The sequence below is a fragment of the Engraulis encrasicolus genome, chromosome 5 (genome assembly GCF_034702125.1).
Source record: "Engraulis encrasicolus isolate BLACKSEA-1 chromosome 5, IST_EnEncr_1.0, whole genome shotgun sequence".
Taxonomy (NCBI): domain Eukaryota; kingdom Metazoa; phylum Chordata; class Actinopteri; order Clupeiformes; family Engraulidae; genus Engraulis; species Engraulis encrasicolus.
The window spans coordinates 51,301,967-51,326,888 of record NC_085861.1 but is presented as its reverse complement, the minus strand read 5'-3'; the positions used below and the strand labels follow the sequence as shown (position 1 = coordinate 51,326,888).

Sequence of the window (24,922 nt, the reverse complement as noted above, 5' to 3'; positions counted from 1 at the left end):
TTCAGTACATTCAGACACAAGAAATTAGAGATATTGAAGTCAGAGAAGTAGGCCCTATGGTATCACACATTTAACGACACAGTATTTTTTTTATTATTACGAATGATTTGGGGGGAGGAGGAATGAACTGTGTATGATGCGTTTCAGCGGGGTTTCCATTCCAAGGCCTCCTACAGCACACTTATCCTAATGAAATCTATTGAAAAGTATGGACATATGATGCCTTATTTGAGCACAGTGCAACCATTTGAACTTGGTGGTGTTTTGGGCAACAGGCGCAGACAATAACTTAATTACCAGCCTAAATTGTAGCTCTACATTATACAGGACGATTTGAACTTACTTCGTTGCTGTATCAATTCAACATATTCTGAGCACATGCTCCCACTCGATTTCGGTGTTAGACTACATTTTACTCTGAGTGTTGAATTGGTATGGTGAAGCCATATGCTTTATTAAATATAACCATAGGCTAAGTGTTAGACTAATTAAACACTCGAAGAGTTGAATTTCACATTTAACTGAGTGGGGCCATGTTGTTGAATTAATACTGAAAAATGTAGGCTTATGAAGGTTCAAATCCTCCACGTGTAGGCCTATGTTGAAGCCACAGGCGACTTTTAAAAGAGCCCAATCGAAGTAGGCCTACAATAGTTTTGTTGAAAATGTGCTTATTATAATGGAGTAGAACTGACAGGAAAAGTCAAAACTTCAACAGAGTTGTTTTAAAAAAAATTAAAACATTGTTCAATCTCACTTGATATGCAAGCAAAGGCTGCATATCTGTATGGATTAGTTATGGAGTAGTTCTAGCTACTCAAACCAGATTATAATAATAATAATAATAATCAAAGCGAGATGCATGGTTAAAATCAGTTAGGTTATTTACTTTCGAGGAGGTTTGCAGCTTTTGTCGCCACTCTCTCTATTTTCTCTCAGGCACAGCCGCACCTTTGTGAAGAACACTCATTGCGCCCTCGCGTGTTGAAAAGATGCACGCAAGTAGACGCAGGGTTTAGGATTATAAGCAAGGTTTCCAAGCGAAACCCACAATAAAAAGTACAATTGTAGAGGCCTATCGCAACGCTGTGCTAAACCAACTACTGACAATAACAATACCAACACCGATAATAATAGCAACACCACCACCACCGACAGGAACAATAATAATCTATTTGGGTAGCAGTTCTTGAAATCAAGTTTGCCGTTTCAAATCGCTAATCCGTAGGGCCAATGTGGATTCAGGTCAGACTACACACCATCATCTATGGCTTGGCAAGGCACCCAAATCCCACATGCAGGCCTACATAAAAGTCCCAAAACTAAGGCACAAATTTTGAAAGATGGTTCAGGGAGCACAAGACACAATTTTGACGCATGGGTGGGCCACCAGAGTCCAGACCTTAAACCAACTGAGAATATTTGGCATGTGCTGGAGAAGGCTTTGCACAGAATTCAAATGCAACCATCATCAATACAACATCTAGATGAAAACCGAATACAACACTGAACAGAAATCAATCCAGATTGTTTATTGAAACAATGCAAGACCAAATGCGAACCATAGTCGAAGCTAAAAAAAAATGCCCCAACAACATATAAGTGTGTGACATTGACAAAATGACAAGATAAAAAGAGAACGCCTGAAGAAGGACACCCCCCCCACACACACACACACATACACTTTTTGGTCCAATAACATCACTTTACTTCAATTTGAAATTTCCAAGAAAAGTAGCGTACGTATACATAACCACTGAATAGCCTACTGTTTCTAACCAATCTATAGAATTATGTTAACTGTAGGCCTATACGTGGTTTCCGTCCCTTCTGTCCCTTCTGTCCTGATCACAAATGGGCTCGCATGTCCATGGGGACCCAGGTTGGAGCCGGCCTGGCTCATTTCCATATCCCATCTCCCTCTCCCACTTTCTTCCCGTTGTCATCTACTGTCAAATGAATAACAAAGGCACACAAAGCCAAATAGTTCAAGGAATAAAGAATAATAACAGATGTTAAAAAATAAATAAACAATGCAACACAACCTCCACTGACCAAAAGCTCCCCATTAATCATGTAGATTTAAGGCTGCCTGTGATTGGCCATGCAAGGGTAGCTGGTCTGTGTCTGGTATTTGAGCATCTCTGGACAATAAAGCGCACCTGAATATAAGTGGCACCTGTTGTTTGGGTCATGTGCCACAATCACGTTGTGGTGACACGTTTGACACAATTTCTTACCATCATGCAACATTTTCAGGCCAGTTCTGCCTGCAAATATTTGTAAGCAGCTAAATTTGTCTAAAAAGGAATATGATGTCACTTCTTTTGGTCAAGTCTGACACAGTTTTTACCATCGTGCAAAACATTTCTGATGACAAATACCAGCAAATGTTTACATAGCATACATCTATACACAATGTCTCCCTCTGCAACTAATTACCTACGCCAAGGAGGTTATGTTTTCTTTTCTGTCGTTTCTTCACTGTCCCGTCATTAAAAGCACAAAATCCCTTGTGTAATTGTATTTATTTATTTGGAGTTTATTTAGCAGGGACAATGCAGTGCACATTATTACATGACAACTTGCAGATGTGAATAGGCCTACATAAAAATAATAACTACTAAACATATATATAATGAGCAATATGCATAGTATAATGATGAGATTATGTGATTGAAGCCTCCTCATCTGCTTAGCAGTGCATTTGTGCAATCTATGTACCAAGAATAATAAGAGAAAAAACATTATTTTCTTGTGCAAATAGGACGCAATAAGGAGTACAAGGGAAGATCACTTGAGGGTATATTGCTATGGCCAACTATGGCAGAGCACATATAAGTAGATTATTGCACATCTAGGCTGCTTAGATCTCTTTTTCTGAGACTGCAGATTTGTACCAGCAGGGGGCAGGCCATCCCCATTTCCAATGGTCAACAAGAATCGGATAACAGCTGAGGTCAGTCCCTTGAAGCAAAGTGTCAGTACTCAAAGGCATTCAAGGCAGGCTGTGGGCAATATGATAGACTACTGTCTGCCCATATGAATGCAATGATACTTTAGTAAGCCGAAGAACACATTGTAGGAAATTAAACATCAATCTTATTAACTAGACATCGAAATGAAATTGTAGCCTACTTGTGACTAAATTCTGTCTTGGGTGACTGCTGCTATTTTTGTCTGCTGGATGTCAAAGTTGGCTATTGCTATTGAAACAGGTAGCCTGGAGTAAAGGTCCATCCTCTGCCTTGAAAGGTGGATACGGTCCATAAGCTCCTCAGCTGTGCTTAGCTGCATTCCACAGTGCTGGCTTCTCTCCTAGCGGGGCACACAGCACTCAACTCTGGCCTAAATGAAATGATTGTTTAAAGGTCGCAATATTTTCTAAATAAAAGGTCTACTATTACAGGTAGCGGCATTGCCTACTACAGGCTATCCCATTGGTTGTACATACATACCCATGGGCTTTGCATGGGCCACACAGTACTGTGTGAGTGATAATTCACACACACACACACACACACACACACACACACACACACACACACACACACACACACACACACACACACACACACAGGCTATATGTCAATTATCATATTATTCATTATATATAGGATATATATATATATATATATAGAGAGAGAGAGAGAGAGAGAGAGAGAGAGAGAGAGAGAGAGAGAGAGAGAGAGAGAGAGAGAGAGAGAGAGAGAGATCGTAGTGCCAATGGACAGGTTACTAGGCTACTGAATGTTTCAATGCATGTGTGGGTCATGACTCATAAACTCATATAGTCTAACTCGTAAAGGGCTTTCACAGCAGAACTTTCACAACTTTTTAAGGCATTGTAAAGGTGACAAAAACGACACTGATTCATAAACCACACTTACTCACCGAAACTACCTGCCCCCTGAAGTTTCAGGTGGTGCGACGCTGAGTGGGCGACGGGGTCATGGGTATTGAAGTTTCATTGAAGCAGGAAGTTACGAGTAAAAAAATGGTCAGCCATGCCCAGTAGAACTACCAGACCCACAACCCATTGGCTGATATGCAAATGAAGGCAGTTCATTTCTGCTGTAGTTGGCACTCCCTCACCATAACGAATAGTCGCGCCTTGTGTCTGGAGTTATGTCGGATATATTTAACAAGTGAAAAACATCTCCTATTGTCGCCATAGGTAAGTCACCACGAAGTAGCCTATATGAAATCTTTATGAATGGTAGTCTACTGAACATATGCCAAGGCATATCGGGGTTCTGAATTTTCTCAGACTTTTCCCATGTGTCTGTGTTTATAATACTATAGCCGACTTGTCTAAATGGGAAATGATTTGAAACCATTCTAAAGATGTAGGCAAATTCAAAGGTGTTCTTGCAATAAAACCAGCGTCCCTTGGCCAGGTTGCGCCTTCGCGTGAACAGGTGTTTTGCTCCACTCGATAGTTTGTTGCGTGTTAAAGAAAGGTGATTTGAATAGGCTTGGCTGACTCGACACCCATCGATGTAATAGCCTATTCAGAGGGGTAGCTTTTTGTAGGGACTTGTTGAAAGCCAGACAAGACTAACCTGTTTTGGTGTGGTCTGGGAGTGTGTGTGTGTGTGTGTGTGTGTACCTACTCATTTTGTCAGCCATGGTCCACGCACTCATGTCAGTGTTGCGGTGGCGTGTTTGACGTTTCGGCAGTTAAGTAGTAGAGCTAGACCATTTTGGCTATGCCTCCAGGTTAAATCAAACTCTTTTTTGCGACAAGCACAGGTTTTTAAGAAGAACATAGCCTACAAAATACAGTTATCTGTTTTCTGCTCTGTACTTAGGCAGCGGTAGCCTATCCGTATCCTTTCAGTAACCACAGTAGGCTATTTTGCGTTTTCTTTGTCAATATATTGTGCGTTGTCCTAAATTCACCGCTGTTGTGGTGCCAGAGTAGGCTACCAAAATTGGCACCTGATCGTACTGTCTGGAACAACAGAAATGATTTGCTAATCTGATTCATGTTGACCGAGGTGGTGGAGTAAAAGTGTGCCAACCTGTGCCGCGCGCGCACAACAGTGGCTTTAACTTTCTTGATGGCCTAGCCAGCCTACCCAAAATTCAGTTGGATGGCCTAACAGGCCATTGTGGAAATCAGATGATGTGAGCAATTCGAACATATATTGTAGCCTATGAAGCTCTCTGTTTCTCTCATCAATATACCCCACAATTGCACCACAATGTTGAATAGCCTTATTGTCGAGTCTTATTTAGACATAGGCTATCCTGCATCTGTGAAGTAGACCGTGGTGGGCATCCTTTTGTCAAAAGCTGTAATGGTAAATACTATGCTCCACACATTCTCAACATCACCATTAACACAACACCGCCTGCCATTAGTGATAATGCCATTTTCAGTAACCTGTGTTTAGTTTGTTTTGGGGTTCTGACACAGAAAACTGAAGGATCTTTAGGGGACTTTTAAGAGCTGTGCGTGTGAAGGTTTTTATACATAGCCTATTCAAGAGGTAATGGACAATAATAGAACTGTGTGTGTGTGTGTGTGTGTGTGTGTGTGTGTGTGTGTGTGTGTGTGTGTGTGTGTGTGTGTGTGTGTGTGTGTGTGTGTGTGTGTGTGTGTGTCTGTGTGTCTGTGTGTGTGTGTGTGTGTGTCTGTGTGTGTGTCTCTGTGTGTGTGTCTCTGTGTGTGTGTGTGTCAATTTCAATCATCTATTGCATACTATACCTTTGCCAATAAAGCACACTTTGACTTTTACTTTGGTCAGCATTAGCACAACTCTGGTGTTGTTATGGCCTCTCTTGACCACATTAGTTGGAACCGTATGATTTGACATGTCATTCTGGATTGAAGGCCCTTGAATTCAGTGCTATCCTTCACTACAAACAACACAAAGTGTGTGTCCACAGTACATTTTGCACTGTTAAGTCAAGACTGTTCTGAGCAGCATTCACACTCCCATTTGATATAATTTTAAAGGTACACCATGTAGGATTGTGGCCAGAGTAGATATTGCAGCTATGTTTGTCATTGCGACTGTGCTGCCTATTGCCAAATTTGATCTTTTCATGAATATTTAAGTAATAAACTAATATTTATTAATATGACCAAAGTACCGCATGTTTTGCAGCTAAAATGTCTATTGCTGTTAATTGAAAATAGTGGACATGGAGAAAAGCCACCTTTTCATGTATGAAAAATGTAATTTTCCCAGTCATGATGAATATTTAGAATTTGATGGTGATTGGCCCTGCTGTGGCCAACCGATAGGGTACTCGCCTGCCATGCGGCTGACCCGGGTTCGATTCCCGGCCTGGGTCCTTTGCCGACCCCTTCCCGTCTCTCTCCCAATTCGTTTCCTGTCCACCTCTCACACTGTCCCATCAAATAAAGTTGAAAAAGACAACAAATCTTTTAAAAAAAGAAAAGAATTTGATTGTGTATGCTAGGCTATTAGTGAAGAAGGTTACATTTGCGAATGAGCTGCATAAATTCTGAAAATAAACTGTTGAAAATATTACAGGCCTACTGCACCAGTGCACCTATGTATCTATCAACCCTCCAAAAGTGTTCAACTCCCTAAGTGTGGAATTAACCAGCTTGGTTTTATGGTGTCATTTCCACAGTCATAATTCAACTGTCAAGTGTTTAATTTAACACTACATGGAATAGGACCCTCAGAATAGTGTTGACTCAACACTGCAACACCTACTAAGCTTTGTGCTTGAATACAGAGTGACAAACTGTTAATTATCCTCCAATTACAGGTATGGCAGCTGCGAGAACAAAGTCATTTCATCGGACAGGGAGTCTGATGAGAAGCCGGTCAGAGGGAACCTTGATAGATCTTGACGATGGTGTTACCATAAACAACAACATTTATGGTAATCTTGAATTATACTTTTATTTTTTCATCAAATACATTTAATTCCTTTTTCAGCCATGTCATTTTGAGACAAAGCGCCGTAGTTATGCATGCATTGTGTCATGTACCAATGTGTCATAAGTTACTAAATATTATGAGCATTGATTTAAAAGATGGTCATTTTTGTAACATTTACTGCGTCTTTTATTCTCAGGCAGCAACATTAGCAGTGACCTGATTAAACATCATGAATGGCCAATCCTGCAGCCAGAAGTCCAACACCCAGACAAACAAGCAACAAACCCGTTTTGGAAAGAGCTCTCAGCCTCAAACCCTTTCTTGGATGACATTGTGCTCTCCAACAATAACCTACCCATTGTGAAGGAAGATCCGTCGGGACTGTTTAGTGGTGACCTCGAAGACTCTGCCAGTATTTCCTCAGACGAAAATGACTTCAGTCATATTTTACGACCCAAAAGGAACTCTTTCAAGCAGGCTGCAAAGTGGCGGAGTGCTTCCGACATCCTGGACGGCTTGGAGAACAAGCAGCCCAAGAGGGAGAACAGCAATCTCAGTTCGTCAGGCGGCCCAGACTTTCTCAACCCCGACTTCGAATGGCTGAAGAACGACCGTGAGGCCTACAAGATGGCCTGGCTGAGTCACAGGCAGCTGACGCGATCCTGCCTCGACCTGGGCATGATGAGTCAGAGTCCAGGTTGGGCACAGACCCAGGCGGCCGACACCCACATCATATGCAAAATCGGTCACAGCGGTGGTTCAGTGCAGTTGCCAGACTCGGACATCAGTGTCCACATACCACAGGGCAATGTCTCGCCAGGGGATGTTCAAGAGATCGCTCTGAAAACCAGCCTGGACCCCCCGAAAGGCCTCAACAGCAACTATGTGACCACAGTGAGTCCTCTTCTGGAACTGAGCCTGAGCAGCCTGAACCTGAAGGGAGACATCTTGTTGGAGATGAAGGTGGCGGCGGAGGTGAAAAAAGACACGATAAGTCAAGTGATGACCTCGTTTGTGGGATTTATTGCCCATAAGAAAGAGGGGCCCTATCAAAAGGTCAGTGAATGTCAAATCCGGGAAAATATGTTACAGATGAAGCTGAATAATCTGAAGCCCCATCTCTACATTGTTGCGGCAGCGGAAGCGTCTGTGCTCCAGCCTCCTGCTACCTCTGTGTGGGACTATCTGAACCGTCAGGTCACGGTGGCCTTTTATGGACCCAAACACATCCATCCATCCTTCAAGGCAATCATGCTGATCTCCTGTCACAACAAGGTTCCCATCCGGCTTCCATACTCTGACGTGAGACGGGGCATTAAGAACCTACCGCCTCTCGTCTTGCAGTTGTGGGGGAAGCACGAATGCAGTCTGGACGAGTTAAAGGACATGTGCATCAAAACGGATGTGGCTGAGGCCGAGTTTGTTGTGAAGGCTGCGGATCAAAACAAGGAGGTAAAGCAAGATCTGCTCAGGCAAGGACGAGTTGTCCATTTGCCCCTTGAAGTTTTGAAATCGGGCAAGAGTGAACTGCGACCATTTGCTTTGAACATCCGGCTGCAGAGTTTAGAGGGTGAGACGGTAGTGGACTTCACCATTAACTCTCCCCCTGCCACTCCTGTGCGGCACGAAAAACAAGGCAAAAGACGAGTGGAAAAACAACGGGAAGCGGTACATTCGGCAACCATTCCAGAAGACATAGTTCCAGAAACCACACCTTTCCAGCAGCGCACAGTAAATGTGCAATCGTATGGCGTGGCACTTAAATCAGTCTTACGTCAGCCAAGAGTAGAGTATCTCTTGGAGTATTTTAAAGGCGACACTGTGGCACTCCTCTCAAGCGAGAAGGTCAGGTCTGTGGGCCAGTCCAAAGTCAAAGAGTGGTATATAGGCTTCCTGCGCGGCAGAGTGGGATTGGTGCACTGCAAGAACGTGAAGCTCATCACCAGACAACAGGTCATCGACTTCTCCGGGATCAAGGTCACCACGCAGAACCTTCTGGACAACATGACCCTTCCGTTCAAGAAGCTGACCTACATGTACTCCTCCATCGAAACGCTGGTGACGGAGCACATCACCAGCTGGAGGACCTTCGCTAAAGCTCTGGGCTACTCGGAGGAGACGTTGGAGACGACCATACGAAGGCACGCCGAGACGGAGCCTGAGAAGGTGGCCTGTGTGCTGGAGAAGCTGAAGGAAGACTGCCATACGGACAAACACCGGATGAAGTTTCAGTACGAACTGATGAGTGTAAGTTCATTGTGGCGTTGTGGTGGTGGTTCATTTGTATCAATAAATCATGTAGTATAACACATGACCAAATGTGCTTCAATTTTCACTTCTCTCACATGAATACGTGGATCCTCCCCATGTAAATGTAAAATGTAAATTAGATGCAGATAGTCATTGACATCTTTGACCTAGGCTCACTCTATCAGACATTCCAGTGAATATCACAGTGGTCTGTTTACTTTGAAAGTATTCCTGAAAATGATCATTCTAATGGGCAGCACAGGTAAGGGGGGGAAACGACTTAATCAAACACGGGACTCTGAGCAGAGTTTGAAATGCTGTGCATTCTTTTTCAGGGTTTGTTGAAGATGGACGCCCAGGGTCTGATCGCTCATCTCATCCAGAACACTGTGATCCTATCCACTGCTGTTGAACTGGGTGTGAGGTGGAGAGAACTGGCAGAGCGGCTCGGACGCCTTTCTAGTGCCCAGATAGCAGCCTATGAGATGCCTCACAGGGGGAAGAGTGGAGAGGTCAGCGCCCAGGTGAGTCCTCTCTCTACCTCATGTCCACTCTTGCATATTGCATTGCATTGCATTGCATTACATTACATTACACGTGACTACACTTTGCTGACGCATTTATCCAAAGCAACTTACAGTTATTTAGGTACAGGGTATTGGTTACAGGCCCTGGAGCAGTGTGGGGTTAGGTGCCCGGCTGAATGGCAGTTCAGCCATGGATGAAGGTGTTTTGGTAAGGGTGTGATTTGAACCTGCAATCCTCTGATTGCAATCCTCCCCTTTAACTGAATAACTGTAAGGCCCGGAATATGCTTGACGTAGGATATGGGTGCATGTTCATGTGCATTTTGTGTATGACGTGTTGCCATGTGTACTTTATGTAAATTTTGTGTGAGATGGCACACCTGACACAGACGTGTGCACATGGTGCGATATTAACATAACAGCAAACCAGAAACTTGCAAGCTGTTCTACCCAGCCACCCAGGGTCAAACGTGTCTATGGGTTCAGTGGAATTTCATTGCTCTGGTAACCATTTGGTTGTTATCTGTTGAAGCCACTCGATTCTTCACTCTTGTGAAGTTTGATGCAAGCCCCCTAGATGCCCGCATGCATCTAGCTCTTGTGGTGCTGTTGCCCATCCTTCCACTGGATGCTGAGCTCACTCAAGCATAGCCTTTTGCAGGTCACGCACAGAATTGACTTTAATTTGCCTGTCTTGTTCGTTACATCTTATAAGAATAATATAAAGTTGTTTGGTGGTTAACAACATGTTATTAACCAGACAACTTTATATTCATGAGTTTGCCCTCCAGTGCTTTGTGTGCAGTAGGCATAAGTAATAGGCATGTTTGGCATGTTAGCTGGCCTCGGTCTTGGGGTGCTTTACATGGAGCTCATGCGGTATGAGATCCACTTTCCCCCCCCATTTAAGTGTAGGGGAAATGTATTCGGGTGATCTAGTTGAATGGAGGAGTAGGGGGAGGTGGTGGGACAATTTTGACAGCCTTCGCGCATGACGGGTGAAGGAGGGAAGAAGGGATTTAAATTTGCACGAAGGCGGGAGCTAGTAATGACTGCTGTCAATCACTCTCAGACTTCCTCCAGAACTATGTTTATATATAAACAACATTTATTCTTGTTATACTTCCAAGGATAAAAAATGTACCTTTACATTTAGTATAACTACTACACACATGAGCACACATTGGGGTTATCCTGGTGGGTCCAGACAAACACAAAGACACACACTCTGAAACAAACACAAATAAAGACACCTAACCTTCCAGCAAATGGCCTACTCTTTCTCAGACAAACATTACCACATGTGCACGCGCGCGCACACACACACACACACACACACACACACACACACACACACACACACACACACACACACACACACACACACACACACACACACACACACACACACACACACACACAGACACACAGACACAGACACACACAGACACACACAGACACACACACACACAGACACACACAGACACACACACACACACACACACACACACACACACACACACACACACACACACATAGACACACCACTAAAAGCAAGTGATTCAATCAGTAAAGCTATGCACTATAAGGAAGGGATTCAATCAACAGGACTGTCCAATACAAACTAGTGATTCAAGTGGCTCATGCTCAGGACTGTGGTGTCTGAGGTTAAGTACACACTCACTCAACCTCTTGCAAAATCTTTACCAAATGTCTGTGTCTTTTGAAAGTCTTTTCCATGATGGACCCACGGAAGTGCTTTCTGTATGTTCCCTCAGCGCTACGTATGTGAATCTTATCATTTGAAAACTGACAAACCGGTGGTGATGTAGCCTTTTCCAGTCGGTCAATACAAGAGGTTTTAATGACATGTACTCATGAATTTCATTCATAAACTATGAAACGTTTTGTGCTAAAATAAAAGCCCCAAAAACACAATCTGTGGCAGTGTTTGGTGTCACAAAAGCTTTGTGAAACGTTTCTTTACTGACAATCCTTTCATTAAAGAAATGCTTTTGAGACGCACCTTTTCCACCTCCGGTCAGTTAAAAATGTATATAAAAATGTATGAATATAGAGAAAGCACTTCCATGGGTCCATCACAGAAAGCATTTCCATGTCTTCCGTCACTGAATTTTGGCAAAATCTGTGAAACAGCCAGAGAATTTGTGCCACAATGGTCCATTTCACGGAACTGTGAGCTCATGTTTGAGTTCATGTTTATAACCAGAATAACCTTTTTCGTGAAAAAAACTTTTGATAACTCTACATTCTGTGTGTACATTCTGTGACATAGTTATGGTTGATTTAGAATTCTCAAATATGATCATTCTTTGTTTTTATAACTTTAATACCTCCTTCTTCACTCAGTGAAGTTATCCCACCACTGAAATATTCTTCCAGGAGTAGTAAGCAGGCCCTGAGATGGATGAAATATATCCTGATGACGGTAGTAATCATCATCTAGCAGGCTTTTCCAACACCTGTCTAGGGTGCTACATGTTCTAGAATGGATTGCCAATACACTGTGATGCATGGGACAACTTTTAAATGTTTGTATCATGAAATTTGGAAGGCTAACTTTTGTGAGTCTTTGCGTAGGTGCATGATTTTTTTTTTGCACACCACGCTGGAAGCAGAGTAAATACAGATAAGTGAAATGTATGGGGAGCTGCTAATGATTAACAACGAGAGTGCAGCTATGTGGGTGGAATCTCAGTAATGGCATAGCCTGGGAAATCCCATGCTGCCTTGCACAATCGTCCCGATCTGAAAGACACTTGTGAGAGACCAGCCATGGTCTAATGGTTAGGGAGTTGGACTGTAGATATTTTTTAAATATTTTTTACAGAGAGGACAGTGGGAGAGAGACAGGAAACGAGATGGGAGAGAGAAACGGGGAAGGATCGGGAAATGACCCGGACTGGAATCGAGCTCAGGTCACCAGTGTAACAGTCCAGTGCCCAGCCACATGTATTTAACTTGCCCAACTAACCTTTTGCCACATGTACTATCTACATGTACAATAGCTTCTGAATTTCAGCATTTCACAAGATGCCAAAGATGACACACCAGCACCCAACACCAAATGTTCTCTTAGCCAGGACCTCTCAACTGTATGGAACTTCAGGACTAAAATCATTTTTTTAACCTTTCATCTGCTTGTCACCTTCTTTCGTGTGTTTTTTAGTCCATGTGGAAACCTGCATATGACTTCCTCCATCTGTGGAGCCTGCGGTACGGGGAAGGCTACAGAGACATGATCCAAGACCTCCACCTGGCCCTAGACAAGATGAAGACTCCAGTGACGCGGGAATGGAGGCAGATCACCGGGGCCCTCATCACAGTCAACTGCATGGAGATCTTGAGAGCAGCAGCCTTCACAAAGCAGTAGCTGCTGTGACGGATGGAGGGAAGATGACCAGCTCGAAGTACTATCTGGGTACTTGGGAGTGACCTGTTACTCTAAATTGCAGATCTTTTCTTTTTTTTCTCGCTCCACCAGCGTCCTATGTCATAATGTGAAATCTGGTCAAGAGATTCTCGTGACACCTGAAAAACTGCAAAATACATGATCACGCGTCAAATGTACTGATGCCCTGATTTGGCTGAACACTGCGTTATATTCCTAATTTTACCTTGTGTGATTTTACCATGTATGATTTTTTAAAAGAATGATAAAGTATAGTGAAGCTAAGAAAAATGTCCATTATCTTAAGTGTGCTGTTTTTTTGTAGATGTATGTATGTATATATACGGCCAGTATCGTTGTGTCAATTTTCAAGGCACTTTGTTTTTTCATTGTGTAGTTATCTCATCATCTTAACTCTTTGTGTCACAAATCCATTCAATTACATTCACTTCTGCATTTCCAGAAAATGTTACATTGTTGTTATGTAATGCAAAGTAACACTTGGGTACACTACAGTGCACTTACGACTTGCTTTGAGATGCTGTTACTGTCATTGTATTGACAATTCATTTATTCAACGTTGTAAGTATGTAATGCCAACATATAGTTTTTCACTTTATGTACAAAAATAAATATATTCTCCACTATTTTACACCACGGCTGTTTGTGTCGGTTAAAGTGTGCATGAGGATAATTCCATTCATTTGGTCTTCCACCACAGATGTTCCATGTTCAAAGATGAAATGCCATCTTAGCCATCTTACTAGAGCAGATTTACACATATTCCAATAATTTCATTAATTGAAGTCTCAATCCACTTTTCTGTGACATTTGATATGAAGACAAATGTAACCGTTCAAGAAATGTAAAATAAGAAGAAATGCCACATTTCTAGGTCCTAGGTTCTAGGCCTCCCACTACCATTGTTTTACAATGCTCTCTCTAAACAAAAAATCTGCCCACTTCATGCCTCTGCCTGACGAAATTCTAACAGACCAAGAGCTTGCAGTCCCAGTAAAGCTACTGTACGCAAGACCAGAAGTGTGCAGACTTTCTCCTTTTTGTTTAGAAGTCTGCACTAAATCCTGCACCTTCCAAACAGATGACCGCTCACTACAATATTCTCTTGAACACTGATGTACTTTTCACAGCTCTTAAGCTTTTAAGTATGCAGCATGAGTGTTGTCCTGTGCACTTTGTAGGCCTAGACTTCTTGAGAAATCATCTTGGTCATGTTTGCTCAAGCCTAGCTTGCTGATAAGCTTTGGCATTATTTGTTGGCCCTGTTGTCTGTTGGCCTCAGTTAACCCTGTTGTTACTTTTTTTTAAAAGAGAGATATAGTGACAGTCAAAGTTTGATGTGGACATGTGTCTAGGTTCCACTATAGGCTACTTTCTGGGAGAGCGAATCTGCTTTGCTTGACTCAAGTTTGTTAATATATCTTTTAGAATGTAAAAGTTAATTGCACCATTTGGACACCATGTTACCTGATACTCGGGGACGGATTATGATTCCTTGGGCAACTGGGCCAGACAACAAGAACACCCCCCCCCCCTGGCATCGCCAGGTTCCAAAAGATTTGGGGGTTCAGCAAAGATGTTAGTGCGCTTGTCGATTAGGGTTTGGGCATTTGTCCCCCGGGCCAATATGAAAATACATTATTTAAAAATTGCAATTTTAACACAATATGAGAACACAAACTGTACACCAATAATGAAGTAGGGTTTTTTTTTTGTAGTGTGGGGACTTGGCCCTCTGGCCCCCCCTTGGCTCCTTGGCTCCTTGGCTCCTGGCCCTGGGCCCAGTAGGCCCATGCAGTAATCTGTCCCTGCTGGTACTTGGTGTGCTGTGCAGGTACTGTGTTATATCCAGCCAGAAATGCCAAATCTAACTCAGGTGAGGGTGGACAATAAATCAAAATCCAACGTAAAGCTGCTTAGTACTTTCTGTGGTTGTGGGAGTCTGGTTCCAGTGCCAATGATCACAAGAGAAGGAATAGGCCTACCTCTTGACCCATTTATTACAGCCACATCAACACAATTATGAAAACGATGTTAATAAAATGCTTCATCACCTCAGCACTCTCTCAATGAAAACACATGCAAAATGGCTAACTTGGAATTGTATAGTAGGGTATGTACTGTACATCAAAATGGTATAGACAGTGTAAGTGAAACACTGAGGCCATTATTACAACAAGTATGTACTACTAAACATTATAGTCGCCGAGGTAAACATTTGTTTATTAGAACAGTGATTTCTTATGTCCTCCTAAGTGAATTAGACGAAAATTGACGTTTTCAAAGTGACTAGTGGTGTTGTTTTCAAGTTGTTTGTTTCTCTGTCTGTTTGCCTGTTTATTTGTCTGTCACCAGCATTACACAAAAATCAAATTTCAGAAAAGATTAGCTTAAGCCAGGGGCAGTGGTTACAACAGCATTAATACCTGACCAACTGCAATTGGAAAACTGCTGTAATATTCTGCTTAGAGGTCATCACTTCAACATTCTCTACAAACATAAGCAAAACAGCTAACTTGGATGTATATATATTTTGTATTAAGCTGACACAGTTTTACTGAAACACTTCATGAGTTAATAGCGAGTGAAATCGTTATTATACTATGTACTCTACTAATCCTTATCTGTTTTGTGGGAGTAAATTCATTCCTTTCAACTTGCTATTAGAGAAGTCAGTTAGAGAAATTATTCTGATGCTAGAGAAGATTATGTACTTTGGACTTGAGTTTCTCTGTCTGGATGACTGTTTATTTTACTGATCATAATGTTGCATATAAATACTTACTGGATTTATAAGATTGTTAATTTTCAGAAAAGTTTAGCCTGGGCCCAACAAATACTTCCTGTGATACGTTATGAAGTTTGTGTGACCAAGTCAATCTGGCCCAGCTGGATATTGCAGTTTCAAATCACCATTGGAATGGGCATGTCTATAAAACATAGACAATTCCAGAATCTGGTTGACTTGGGTTTGGTAAAGATGCTGTTCAGAATTGGAGCTCCTCAGGCTGATGCCTGATGCCACCAACAGTTCAGCCCTCCCCTGCCTCTCAGCAGCCAGCCCTTCCCCAGTCGTGGGTGGGCTACCTGGGCTACCCTCTCACGTGGGAATGATGCACTAGCCATGTCCTTGGCCCCACTGGTAGCAAAGTCAGAACAAAGTACCTGGCTCTGAGGAAACAACCATGTGAGTGATTGTAGCCTCCATCAGTAACATACAGAGGCATTTGATGCACAGGCGTGGGTTAAGACTGCCCTTTGAAAATGTTGAAGTTATGACAGCTTGGTCTGTGAGGTTGGCCAGGCCGAGCAATTATAGGTCAGGGGGTACTGGAGCGCAATGTGCTTAATGTATGACCGCTTCAGTACCATATGGACAAGTTGCCCATGGGTATCCCAGTTCAAATCTGGGGTGTGTTTATGGAAAGCGTAGTTGTTAACCAGTTAGCAACTTGGGTAGCTGTCAATGGGAAATTGCATTGCAAACAACAAAGTAAGTAACGTAGCGGGCCACTACAGTTTCGTGAAATGCACCCCTGGCCTGGATCATTTAACAACCTATACCCCCATCCCCAGGGCCAGATCAAGATGGCCATGGACCCCTAAGCTACAGTTCGTTGTGGGCCCCAACGTATGGGCAATTCTGCAACAAAATGATTGATTATTGATGGTAATTCTGAGCCAGTACAATAAAAAAAATACTTTTTAAAAAACGAAAATCTATATTTGTTTGATGCCTATTTACAGTATGAGCCGGATGCAGTAAGAGGAATCTTAATTGTTATATCAACATAATTTGGCAGGTTATATGGAATTCATCGCAATGTAATTGGCCGTTTACCTGCTGGGTGGATTTTTTCTGCCTAGGTCAAGTAGTATGTTTTCATCACAAATTCCTCAAATCCTCTGATGGTCATTCCTCTGCCTTTGAACTATAACCCATGCCATGTTCATAGTTAGGTACAGTGTCACTGTATCAACTGTGTGGTTCATATAGCTGAAAGATATATGACACTCACCACCACACTTGAAGCAACCCATTTAGCCATTCAAAATGGCACATTCAAATTTCCCATGATGAAATAGCTGAGGGAGAAAGCACTAGAGGGGCAGAACACCACTTGCACAGCGTTACTTTGTGATGCAGGGCCTGTTTGGAGGCACTGAGGCCAATTTGATTAATAGGACATGACTACTTCTGTTGTGAGAGCCTTTCACTGAATCCAGGTCATGGCATGGCAGAAGAGTGTCCGTTCACTGAACAGTCAATGGATTGCAGTGAGGGGCCAAGCCTGCAAGCGCACACACACATCACATAGTGTGCCGCAGCAGTATTGATTATAAATAGAGGAATACAATTTTAACATTCTATTGTGTTCTGTTGACGGTTTATCACCTCAGTAGGTTTTTTTTTGTAGTGAATTTATTATCAGGGAAGTCCTCCTTTAGCTATGTGGGGTGTGATGCATTTCTGTCATTGATCAGGATTACGTTGGCTCCCCTGTTGACAAAAAAGGAACATTATAACAACTCACTCGATCTTGTTGCTTGTAAGCAATGGCACCCTTCATTCAGTGTATATAATTTCCCCCCGGGACAGACCAGTAAAAATACTGGGACAATCAGATAAAACCGTAAGAGGTGACAACATTAACCATGATAAGCAAGATTGCAGTGCTTTTGACTTACACCTCCATTTTTCATAGAGGTTCAATCTGCCAATCAAACCTCTTAACCATTAGTCTGCCATGGTTTTAGCATGGCTGAATAACCATGACTAATCCAGAGTTGCATGACATGTCATGGTTAAACCATGGTACAACCATGGTAGTGCCATGGTACACTATAGGCATCATGTATAATTGGGAAATAAACAATGGGCTAACAACCATGGTAACCATAGTTCTTGCATAAAGTGCGTGTGGGCAGTCATGGGTAAGTGGTTAGGGCGTCAGACTTGTAGCCCAAAGGTTGCTGGTTCGACTCCCAACCCGCCAGGTTGGTGGGGGTAGTAATCAACCAGTGCTCTCCCCCATCCTCCTCCATGACTGAGGTACCCTGAGCATGGTACCGTCCCGCCGCACTGCTCCCTTGGGGTGCCATTGAGGGCTGCCCCCTTGCACGGGTGATGCATAAATGTGCAGAGTTAACTTGTGTGCTGTGGAGTGCTGTGTCACAATGACAATGGGAGTTGGAGTTTCCCAAGGAGCTTTCACTTTTTCGCTTTCAAAAACATAGTGGATTTCATTAATGCACTTGTACAGAGGGGTGGGTGGGTGGTGGGGGGGGGGGGGGGGGGGTAGTGGCACAATAAAGGAGAACATAATTCAAGAAGACAGGAACTTTCCCAAGTTTAAAAATACTTGTAAGGGGGAAGTATGTGCATCAGTAGGCTATCCTATGAGGCATCTTTTATCCTGGAGGCAGAAGGGGTCAGAGAAGACACGTGACCCACCGAGTCCTATCTTAAAGAACTCTACAGTTGACTGCGTATGGGCATGGGAAATAGCCTCCTCCACTTGGTCAATTGCACGCGCATGGCTTCATTGGTCCTTAGCTTATTAACTTTATATATTAAATCCTAAACGTTTTGCCGCATGTCAATGTTGTTGTATAACAACCCATGTCATTCCGAACATCGTTTGGAATAGTTTGGTATCGTCAAGGCGCACGACAGTTCAGTGGAATTATTGGAGATTTACATGCCATCAAAGAAAACATGAGGATGGGAAGTTCTTGGTAGCAATTCCAGAAGAAGGAATGACGGTCGTGAAAGAATGTGGAGTAGCCAAAACATCGCATGGGGTCTCGCGGTGCTGTCACTTTTGGAGATGGCTGTCGGCGTCTCCAGCATCACGGTGGGAATGTTGGAGAGCAGGAGAATCCGCGCGATGCATAAAAGCCATCACCATGGAGAGGGATCGCCGGTATGGAGCGGAGTGGCCGTAAGTTGCATTGTTGCCGTGACTTCTCATCGATGAAATGTGCAGAGTAGCCTACAGTGAGGGCGCAGTAGGCTGTTTTTGTTGTGCTTCTTTTTGCTGTTCGTTTAGGCGTCTGGCGACAGGTGGGCACGGTTTTGAAATTGACGGCAAAGTTATACTTTTCTTCCAGGGTATGGGCGTAGTAAATTGGGACCCTTTTGTTAAATGTTATAGTTCTAAAGAGAATGCATAAAACACTTAAATTATGATTTTGCTGCATTTGTGTGCGTGCACAGGGACACTCGGTTCTTTCACCCATTCTCAGTCAGTATGGGTTCTATCATAGGGCCATGGATACATACAGAGGACAGCATCCTCAAAGATTTCTATCACACTTTTTAACTTCAAGAAATTGTAACAAAAATTGGAAGAGGAAAAATTATATGAGTAAAACTAAACATAGGCCTATGCCTAGGCCCAGAGTCAAAAACCACTTGAATAAATTATGTAATAAATATGGTCCGTAGTAGGCCTAATAATATAAAAACAATTGGATTATATATTTAAGGGCCTTTAGCCATACACTATACAGTAATCCCTCACCTGTACACTTTTGCCTGATATTTTTAGTCCATCGTTAGACAACAGTTGTAGCCTACCTGCAAAAATAAAATCTCTCTGTGCAAAAAATGTGAATCAACTGCTATGAACGGATCAGTTGATGCTCTTATCCAGAGTGATGTAATTAGGCCCTACAGTCCAGTCTGGGGCAGCTCCCTGGAGCAGTGTGGGGTGTGAGAGAGTGCTATTCCCTTTGTCACCATGATGGCCATGACCTGAGGCCACAGAGGTCCACAGAAGTTACGGTGGTCAGCCTGAAAATCTGAGGATAAATGCACACTCCAGTCAGCCAGATAAAACAAGCAAAGGGGAACATTTAAAATGTCTTGTGGAAGGAGCTCTGTGAATTCTCAAAGTCAATATCAGTTTATTGTCCATTTCTTCACATCATACTCATACAAACTCATTACAGTTATATTTCTCACTATCCCATGCATAGACAGAAACGGGACAATGTGAGAGCAAAAGAGTATAGCATATATTATATATACATATATTATAGTAATAAGAGGAAAAGAGTGCAATAAGCTAGGTCTGCACACACACACACACACACACACACACACACACACAGACACACACACAGACACAGACACACACACACACACACACACAGACAGACACACACACACACACACACACACACACACACACACACACACACACACACACACACACACACACACACACACACACACACACACACACACACACACACACACAAAGGTGCATGCACAGACACAGACACACTCACACACACACACACACACACACACACACACACACACACACACACACACACACACACACACACACACACACACACACACACACACACACACACACACACACACACACACACACACACACACACCAATTGTACAGGATACTATTGCAAAGTGCACATCTCAGATTTTTTTCTTTTGCAGGGGGGGGGGGGGGGGCAGGTGACACATGGAGTTCAATAGTCTGATGGAGATGGGATAGAACAAGTGTCCTCCAGTCTTGTAGTGCGAGAGTGCAGTGTCATAAAGTGTCTGCCAGATGGCAGCATTGTAAAGAGCTTGTGCTCAGGGTATGCGTGATCTTTCAGGATGTTTATTGCTCTGTTTGTGCAGTGTGTATGATGGATCTCCTCAAGTAGTATCAGGCATCATCATCAGCAACAAAAACAGCAAACAGTGTTGTGTGCAGCGCAGTTCAATGTAGTGCTGCAATGTAGTACTTGTTAAACACTGAAATTCTGTTTGGAATGTATGTGAATATAACAAAAAATGCATCAGACCACAACTCAGGGAAGCGCACTAGACACTGCAAGTTGTTTTGAGCCCATCAGCCCACATTGTATTAAAACGTATTACAGCAACAGATTTTTTTGTGTAACATATATTGGTCATCTTCACAACTTTATGTAGAACTTTTCTTGAGGGCATGCATTAGACAACCTGGTAGGATAGTTTTTGATCTGCCACTTTCATATCCTTCCCCACAACAAATTGTCACACACACACACACACACACACACACACACACACACACACACACACACACACACACACACACACACACACACACACACACACACACACACACACACACACACACACACACACACACACACACACACACACACACACACAATTTGTTGTGATGGATGGACCTCTGTATAGTATAATACCTAATCATCATCTTTTCTTTAACAGTTCCTCGTCTGTGGACTATGTGGAATCCTTTGTGCCAGAAGGAGAACAGGGTTGATGGTAGGTGTTGTAGAGCATGCCTCTATGTTGTGTTACACTTTGCAGAATTATTGTGTTCCTCAGGGTTCCTCAAAGAACCTTCAGTTGAATTGTGGCGAAACAAAGTTCTCTGATGAGCCCTAAAGCTTCCCCCAAGAAACTAAAGTTCTCAAGATCCCTTAAGCAGCAAAACTTTTATGGGTTCTTCCACGGTGGCAATCGAGAGGTTCCTCAAAGAACCTTTGGGTTCCTGGGTTCTCTGTGGAACCTTCAAGAAACCTCAGGGTTCTACCAAAGAACCAATTTGTCACATGTTAGCCTAGTTCCTCTGAGAACTTTTAGGTTCCTCAGACAACCTTTGAGGATTCCTATCCTACGACAGTGTCATAATGAAAATCTCTTTGAGGAACTTTTCATTTTTGCAGTGTATATTCTTTGGCTTGAACAAGGATGTTACTGTAAGTGTACAGTCTAGATTAGAGGTTTGTATCAAGTAATTGTGCTATAGAGTCATTTTGGTGTTAATAGACAGAATAGCTAATGTGGAGCTCTTGTAGTATAGCCTGTTCAGATCATACATGATTTAATGATAAAGAATAAATGATCCATGTTTCTTGGTTACAGCTTCTGCTGTAGTCCGGTATTACAATTAATTAGCCCCTATCTTACCATTCCTCCCCTAAATTATCCTTTGCTGTGCCTGTTGTATCTCTGGACTGACTGGTTTAAACATTACAAAATGTGTTATAAAACAAATCAAATTAACCATTTCTTCTTCCTCCTTGATCCTTTTGTGCCCGTTGTATTTCTGGACTGACGAAAATGTCAAAACTTGTTATAAAAAATTAACTGTTTCATCTTCCTCCTTGTAGATGATCCTCTCCTGTGCACATTGGATTTCTACCATTATGACATTAAAAACGTGCTGTAGCACAACACAAATGAACTATTTTTTCTTCCTCCTTGTAGATGATCCTGTTCTGCGCCTGTTGCATTGCTGGCCTGATAGGTGGCATTCTCAATGTGCAGTTTGTGCGCACGGCGGCGAGGCGTGCCGACTACACGTCCGGTCTGCAGCTGGCGTCCCTGTCACTGGCGTCCCTGGGCACGTGTGGCTGCATCCTCTGTTCCTGGCTCACCTGTCGTCTGGCCAGTGCCGAGCAGCAGCGCATGTTCATAGAGCAGGGCTGTCAACCATAACCCTATCCAGACTGGGGGGGGGCTAAAAGTGCCCGCACCAACTTTGATGTCGTATAATTCCTTAACGACTTAAGTTATGACTACGAAACTTTGTGACTTTTCCTAACATTTAGTTGGCTACAGTTAGGTACCGAAAGATTAGGTTTATCATTTTTGCTGTTGCCATGGCAACGGTTTTCTGACAGGTATGTCTGACCAAAAATCACTTTACCATATCTATGACGCCATATATTTTCATATTTTTTTGTTATTTCCATTAGCATCAGACAACTTTGTGAGCATTTAAGTGGTTTGAAGCATAAAATCATTAAAATTTAAGTGCATTACCTAAATTTGTTGGAAAATCCATTATGGCGAGATTTTGGGCATAATAAGATAATGATGTCATAATGACGTCATAATACCAGATAATTACACGAAAATGATGTCATTCATAGATGTCCATATGTAGATCATCTCCCCCAAGTTTCGTAGTCATACTGTATTCCGTTCATGAGTTATGAGGGGGGGGTCAAAAGAGCCCCCCCCCCCAGGCCCAGGAATGCCAAAAAAGCCCAGTCTGAATAGGGTTAACGTCTGTGGGCTGCATGCGGCCCTCTAAATGGTTTAATTCAACCCCACACTTAAAGAGAAAAAAAACTAGGAATGTCAAAAAAGAAGTAAATCTGTAGGTCTATCTGCAGGTGTCCAAGATTTCACTTTTTCAGTCCTTGAGAATGAAATACTCCTAATACATCCACTGATATCCACCTTCAGATGATTGACTAACATGTGATTCCAACATGAAGCAGAAATTTGCAAGACTGTACACATATATAGCAATTACATTACTGGTGTGGCCCACTTGAAATCAAATTGGCTGTATGTGGCCCCTGAACCAAAATGAGCTTGACACTCTTGTGGTAGAGCGAGAGCTGCTGCTCCACCACTCAGTGGAGGTGATGGAGAAGAGCAAGTCTGGATGCACGGCCCATGCAGTATTTGTGTCCCTGGTGATAGCCATTGGAATTAGTCGAGTTAAAAAAGAGCAATCCGAGATGTCAATCTGGCCCAATTAGCTAACGCTATATGCTACCTTACATGATGGGTGCATTCCAATATGCAGACTTCAGTCCTTCCTTGCTCACTTGTCTGCTTGTGACCTCATGATGACGTCATTGACGACAGAAAATTAATTCAGAATCTTGCAAAAGCACAATTCTAATGTCATTTCCTCATTTGAAATTTGGGATGGTAAATGACAGTCCCCCAAAAATTGTTTTGGCTAGGCTGCCAATGGGGAAACTTCATTGTTTTCTCCATGGAGGTGGGGCGTTAGCAACATGCGAGGCCACAAACACAAGTGGAGGACGGAAGTCTACATATTGGAATGCTATCGATGTGTGTGTTTCAGTCAGTGTGTGTTTGGCGCCCCTGTATACGAGACACAGTCATAGTAGGCAGACGCACGCACGCACGCACGCACGTACGCACAGACACACACATTACAATACCTGACCCAACCCCCTCAGGTGATGAGAAGTTTTTTTTTCCCGAAATGCTGTATGTCTATTTTCAAAAACATTCACTGTTATATTGTTTACATTTGAAAAAGTTGAAAGGAGATTAACCCAGTTCTACTTGCCCCAATACAATCAAATGAGAATCACTTAAGTCAGTATGAGCAGCTTGCTTGGAAATGAGCAGTGGTTTAGTGGTTACATGCATGTTATACTGTTCCTGCTCTTGCTGTCTCCTTTGTATTAAAAAGTAGTTTTTACTTGCTTCCAGAGCTTTCAAAGTTTTCACTATTTTGTGTTTTTTTTTTATCTGAAAATGTATTCATGCCCATATTATAGATGCATCAGCATGTTTGCATATGTGTTGTCAGTGCAGTTTGTCTATACAGTATAATCAACAGTGTGAGTTGTATGTTATGTTTTGTGGCCATTTTTGGCATGTTGGCCTATACAAAAATGTCAAACCCAGACTATGTCACTCAAGATGATGAAAAATAATATATTTGTGTGAAAATAACAGTTTGTGTGTGAAAGATTTTTTTTTCAATGGATGTGAGGTGTTTTGTTGAGTTACATGCCTTGTCTCATGTGCGCTGTATTTCAGCGACCTGATAGTTGATGAAATTCTTTTTTTTAATGGGGGGTGTCAGTCAAACAAAACAAATATGATTTTTGACGTTATGACATTTTCACCAGCATTATGTTTCTTTTGTCATTTGGGTCATGTTGTAATGAATGTGGTTGAAAATGTTTGATTTGAAGTGTCATTTGAAGATGTCCCACAAAATGTTACCGTAAAAGTTGGGTAGGAAAGAGTAGGCTACTGTATTTTCTGTGTGATGCAATTTAGAAGGCAT

The 24,922-nt window shown here is 42.6% G+C and overlaps 2 protein-coding genes across 2 annotated transcripts; both read left to right on the top strand.

Annotated features, from left to right (window-relative positions):
• The first annotated feature begins 4,090 nt into the window (after window positions 1-4,090).
• On the top strand, window positions 4,091-13,713 carry macc1 (MET transcriptional regulator MACC1). Its single transcript, XM_063199676.1, has 5 exons — window positions 4,091-4,177; window positions 6,757-6,873; window positions 7,069-9,119; window positions 9,458-9,646; window positions 12,840-13,713. Exons 2-5 carry the CDS (start codon window positions 6,759-6,761, stop codon window positions 13,041-13,043), a joined length of 2,559 nt encoding a protein of 852 aa, XP_063055746.1. The 5' UTR covers window positions 4,091-4,177; window positions 6,757-6,758; the 3' UTR covers window positions 13,044-13,713.
• Window positions 13,714-18,859: 5,146 nt separating this feature from the next.
• Window positions 18,860-22,566, top strand: LOC134449840 (transmembrane protein 196-like). The gene is made up of 3 exons (XM_063199947.1): window positions 18,860-19,027; window positions 21,331-21,387; window positions 22,336-22,566. The coding sequence occupies exons 1-3, from the start codon at window positions 18,860-18,862 to the stop codon at window positions 22,564-22,566; spliced, it is 456 nt and encodes a 151-aa protein (XP_063056017.1).
• Window positions 22,567-24,922: the final 2,356 nt, after the last annotated feature.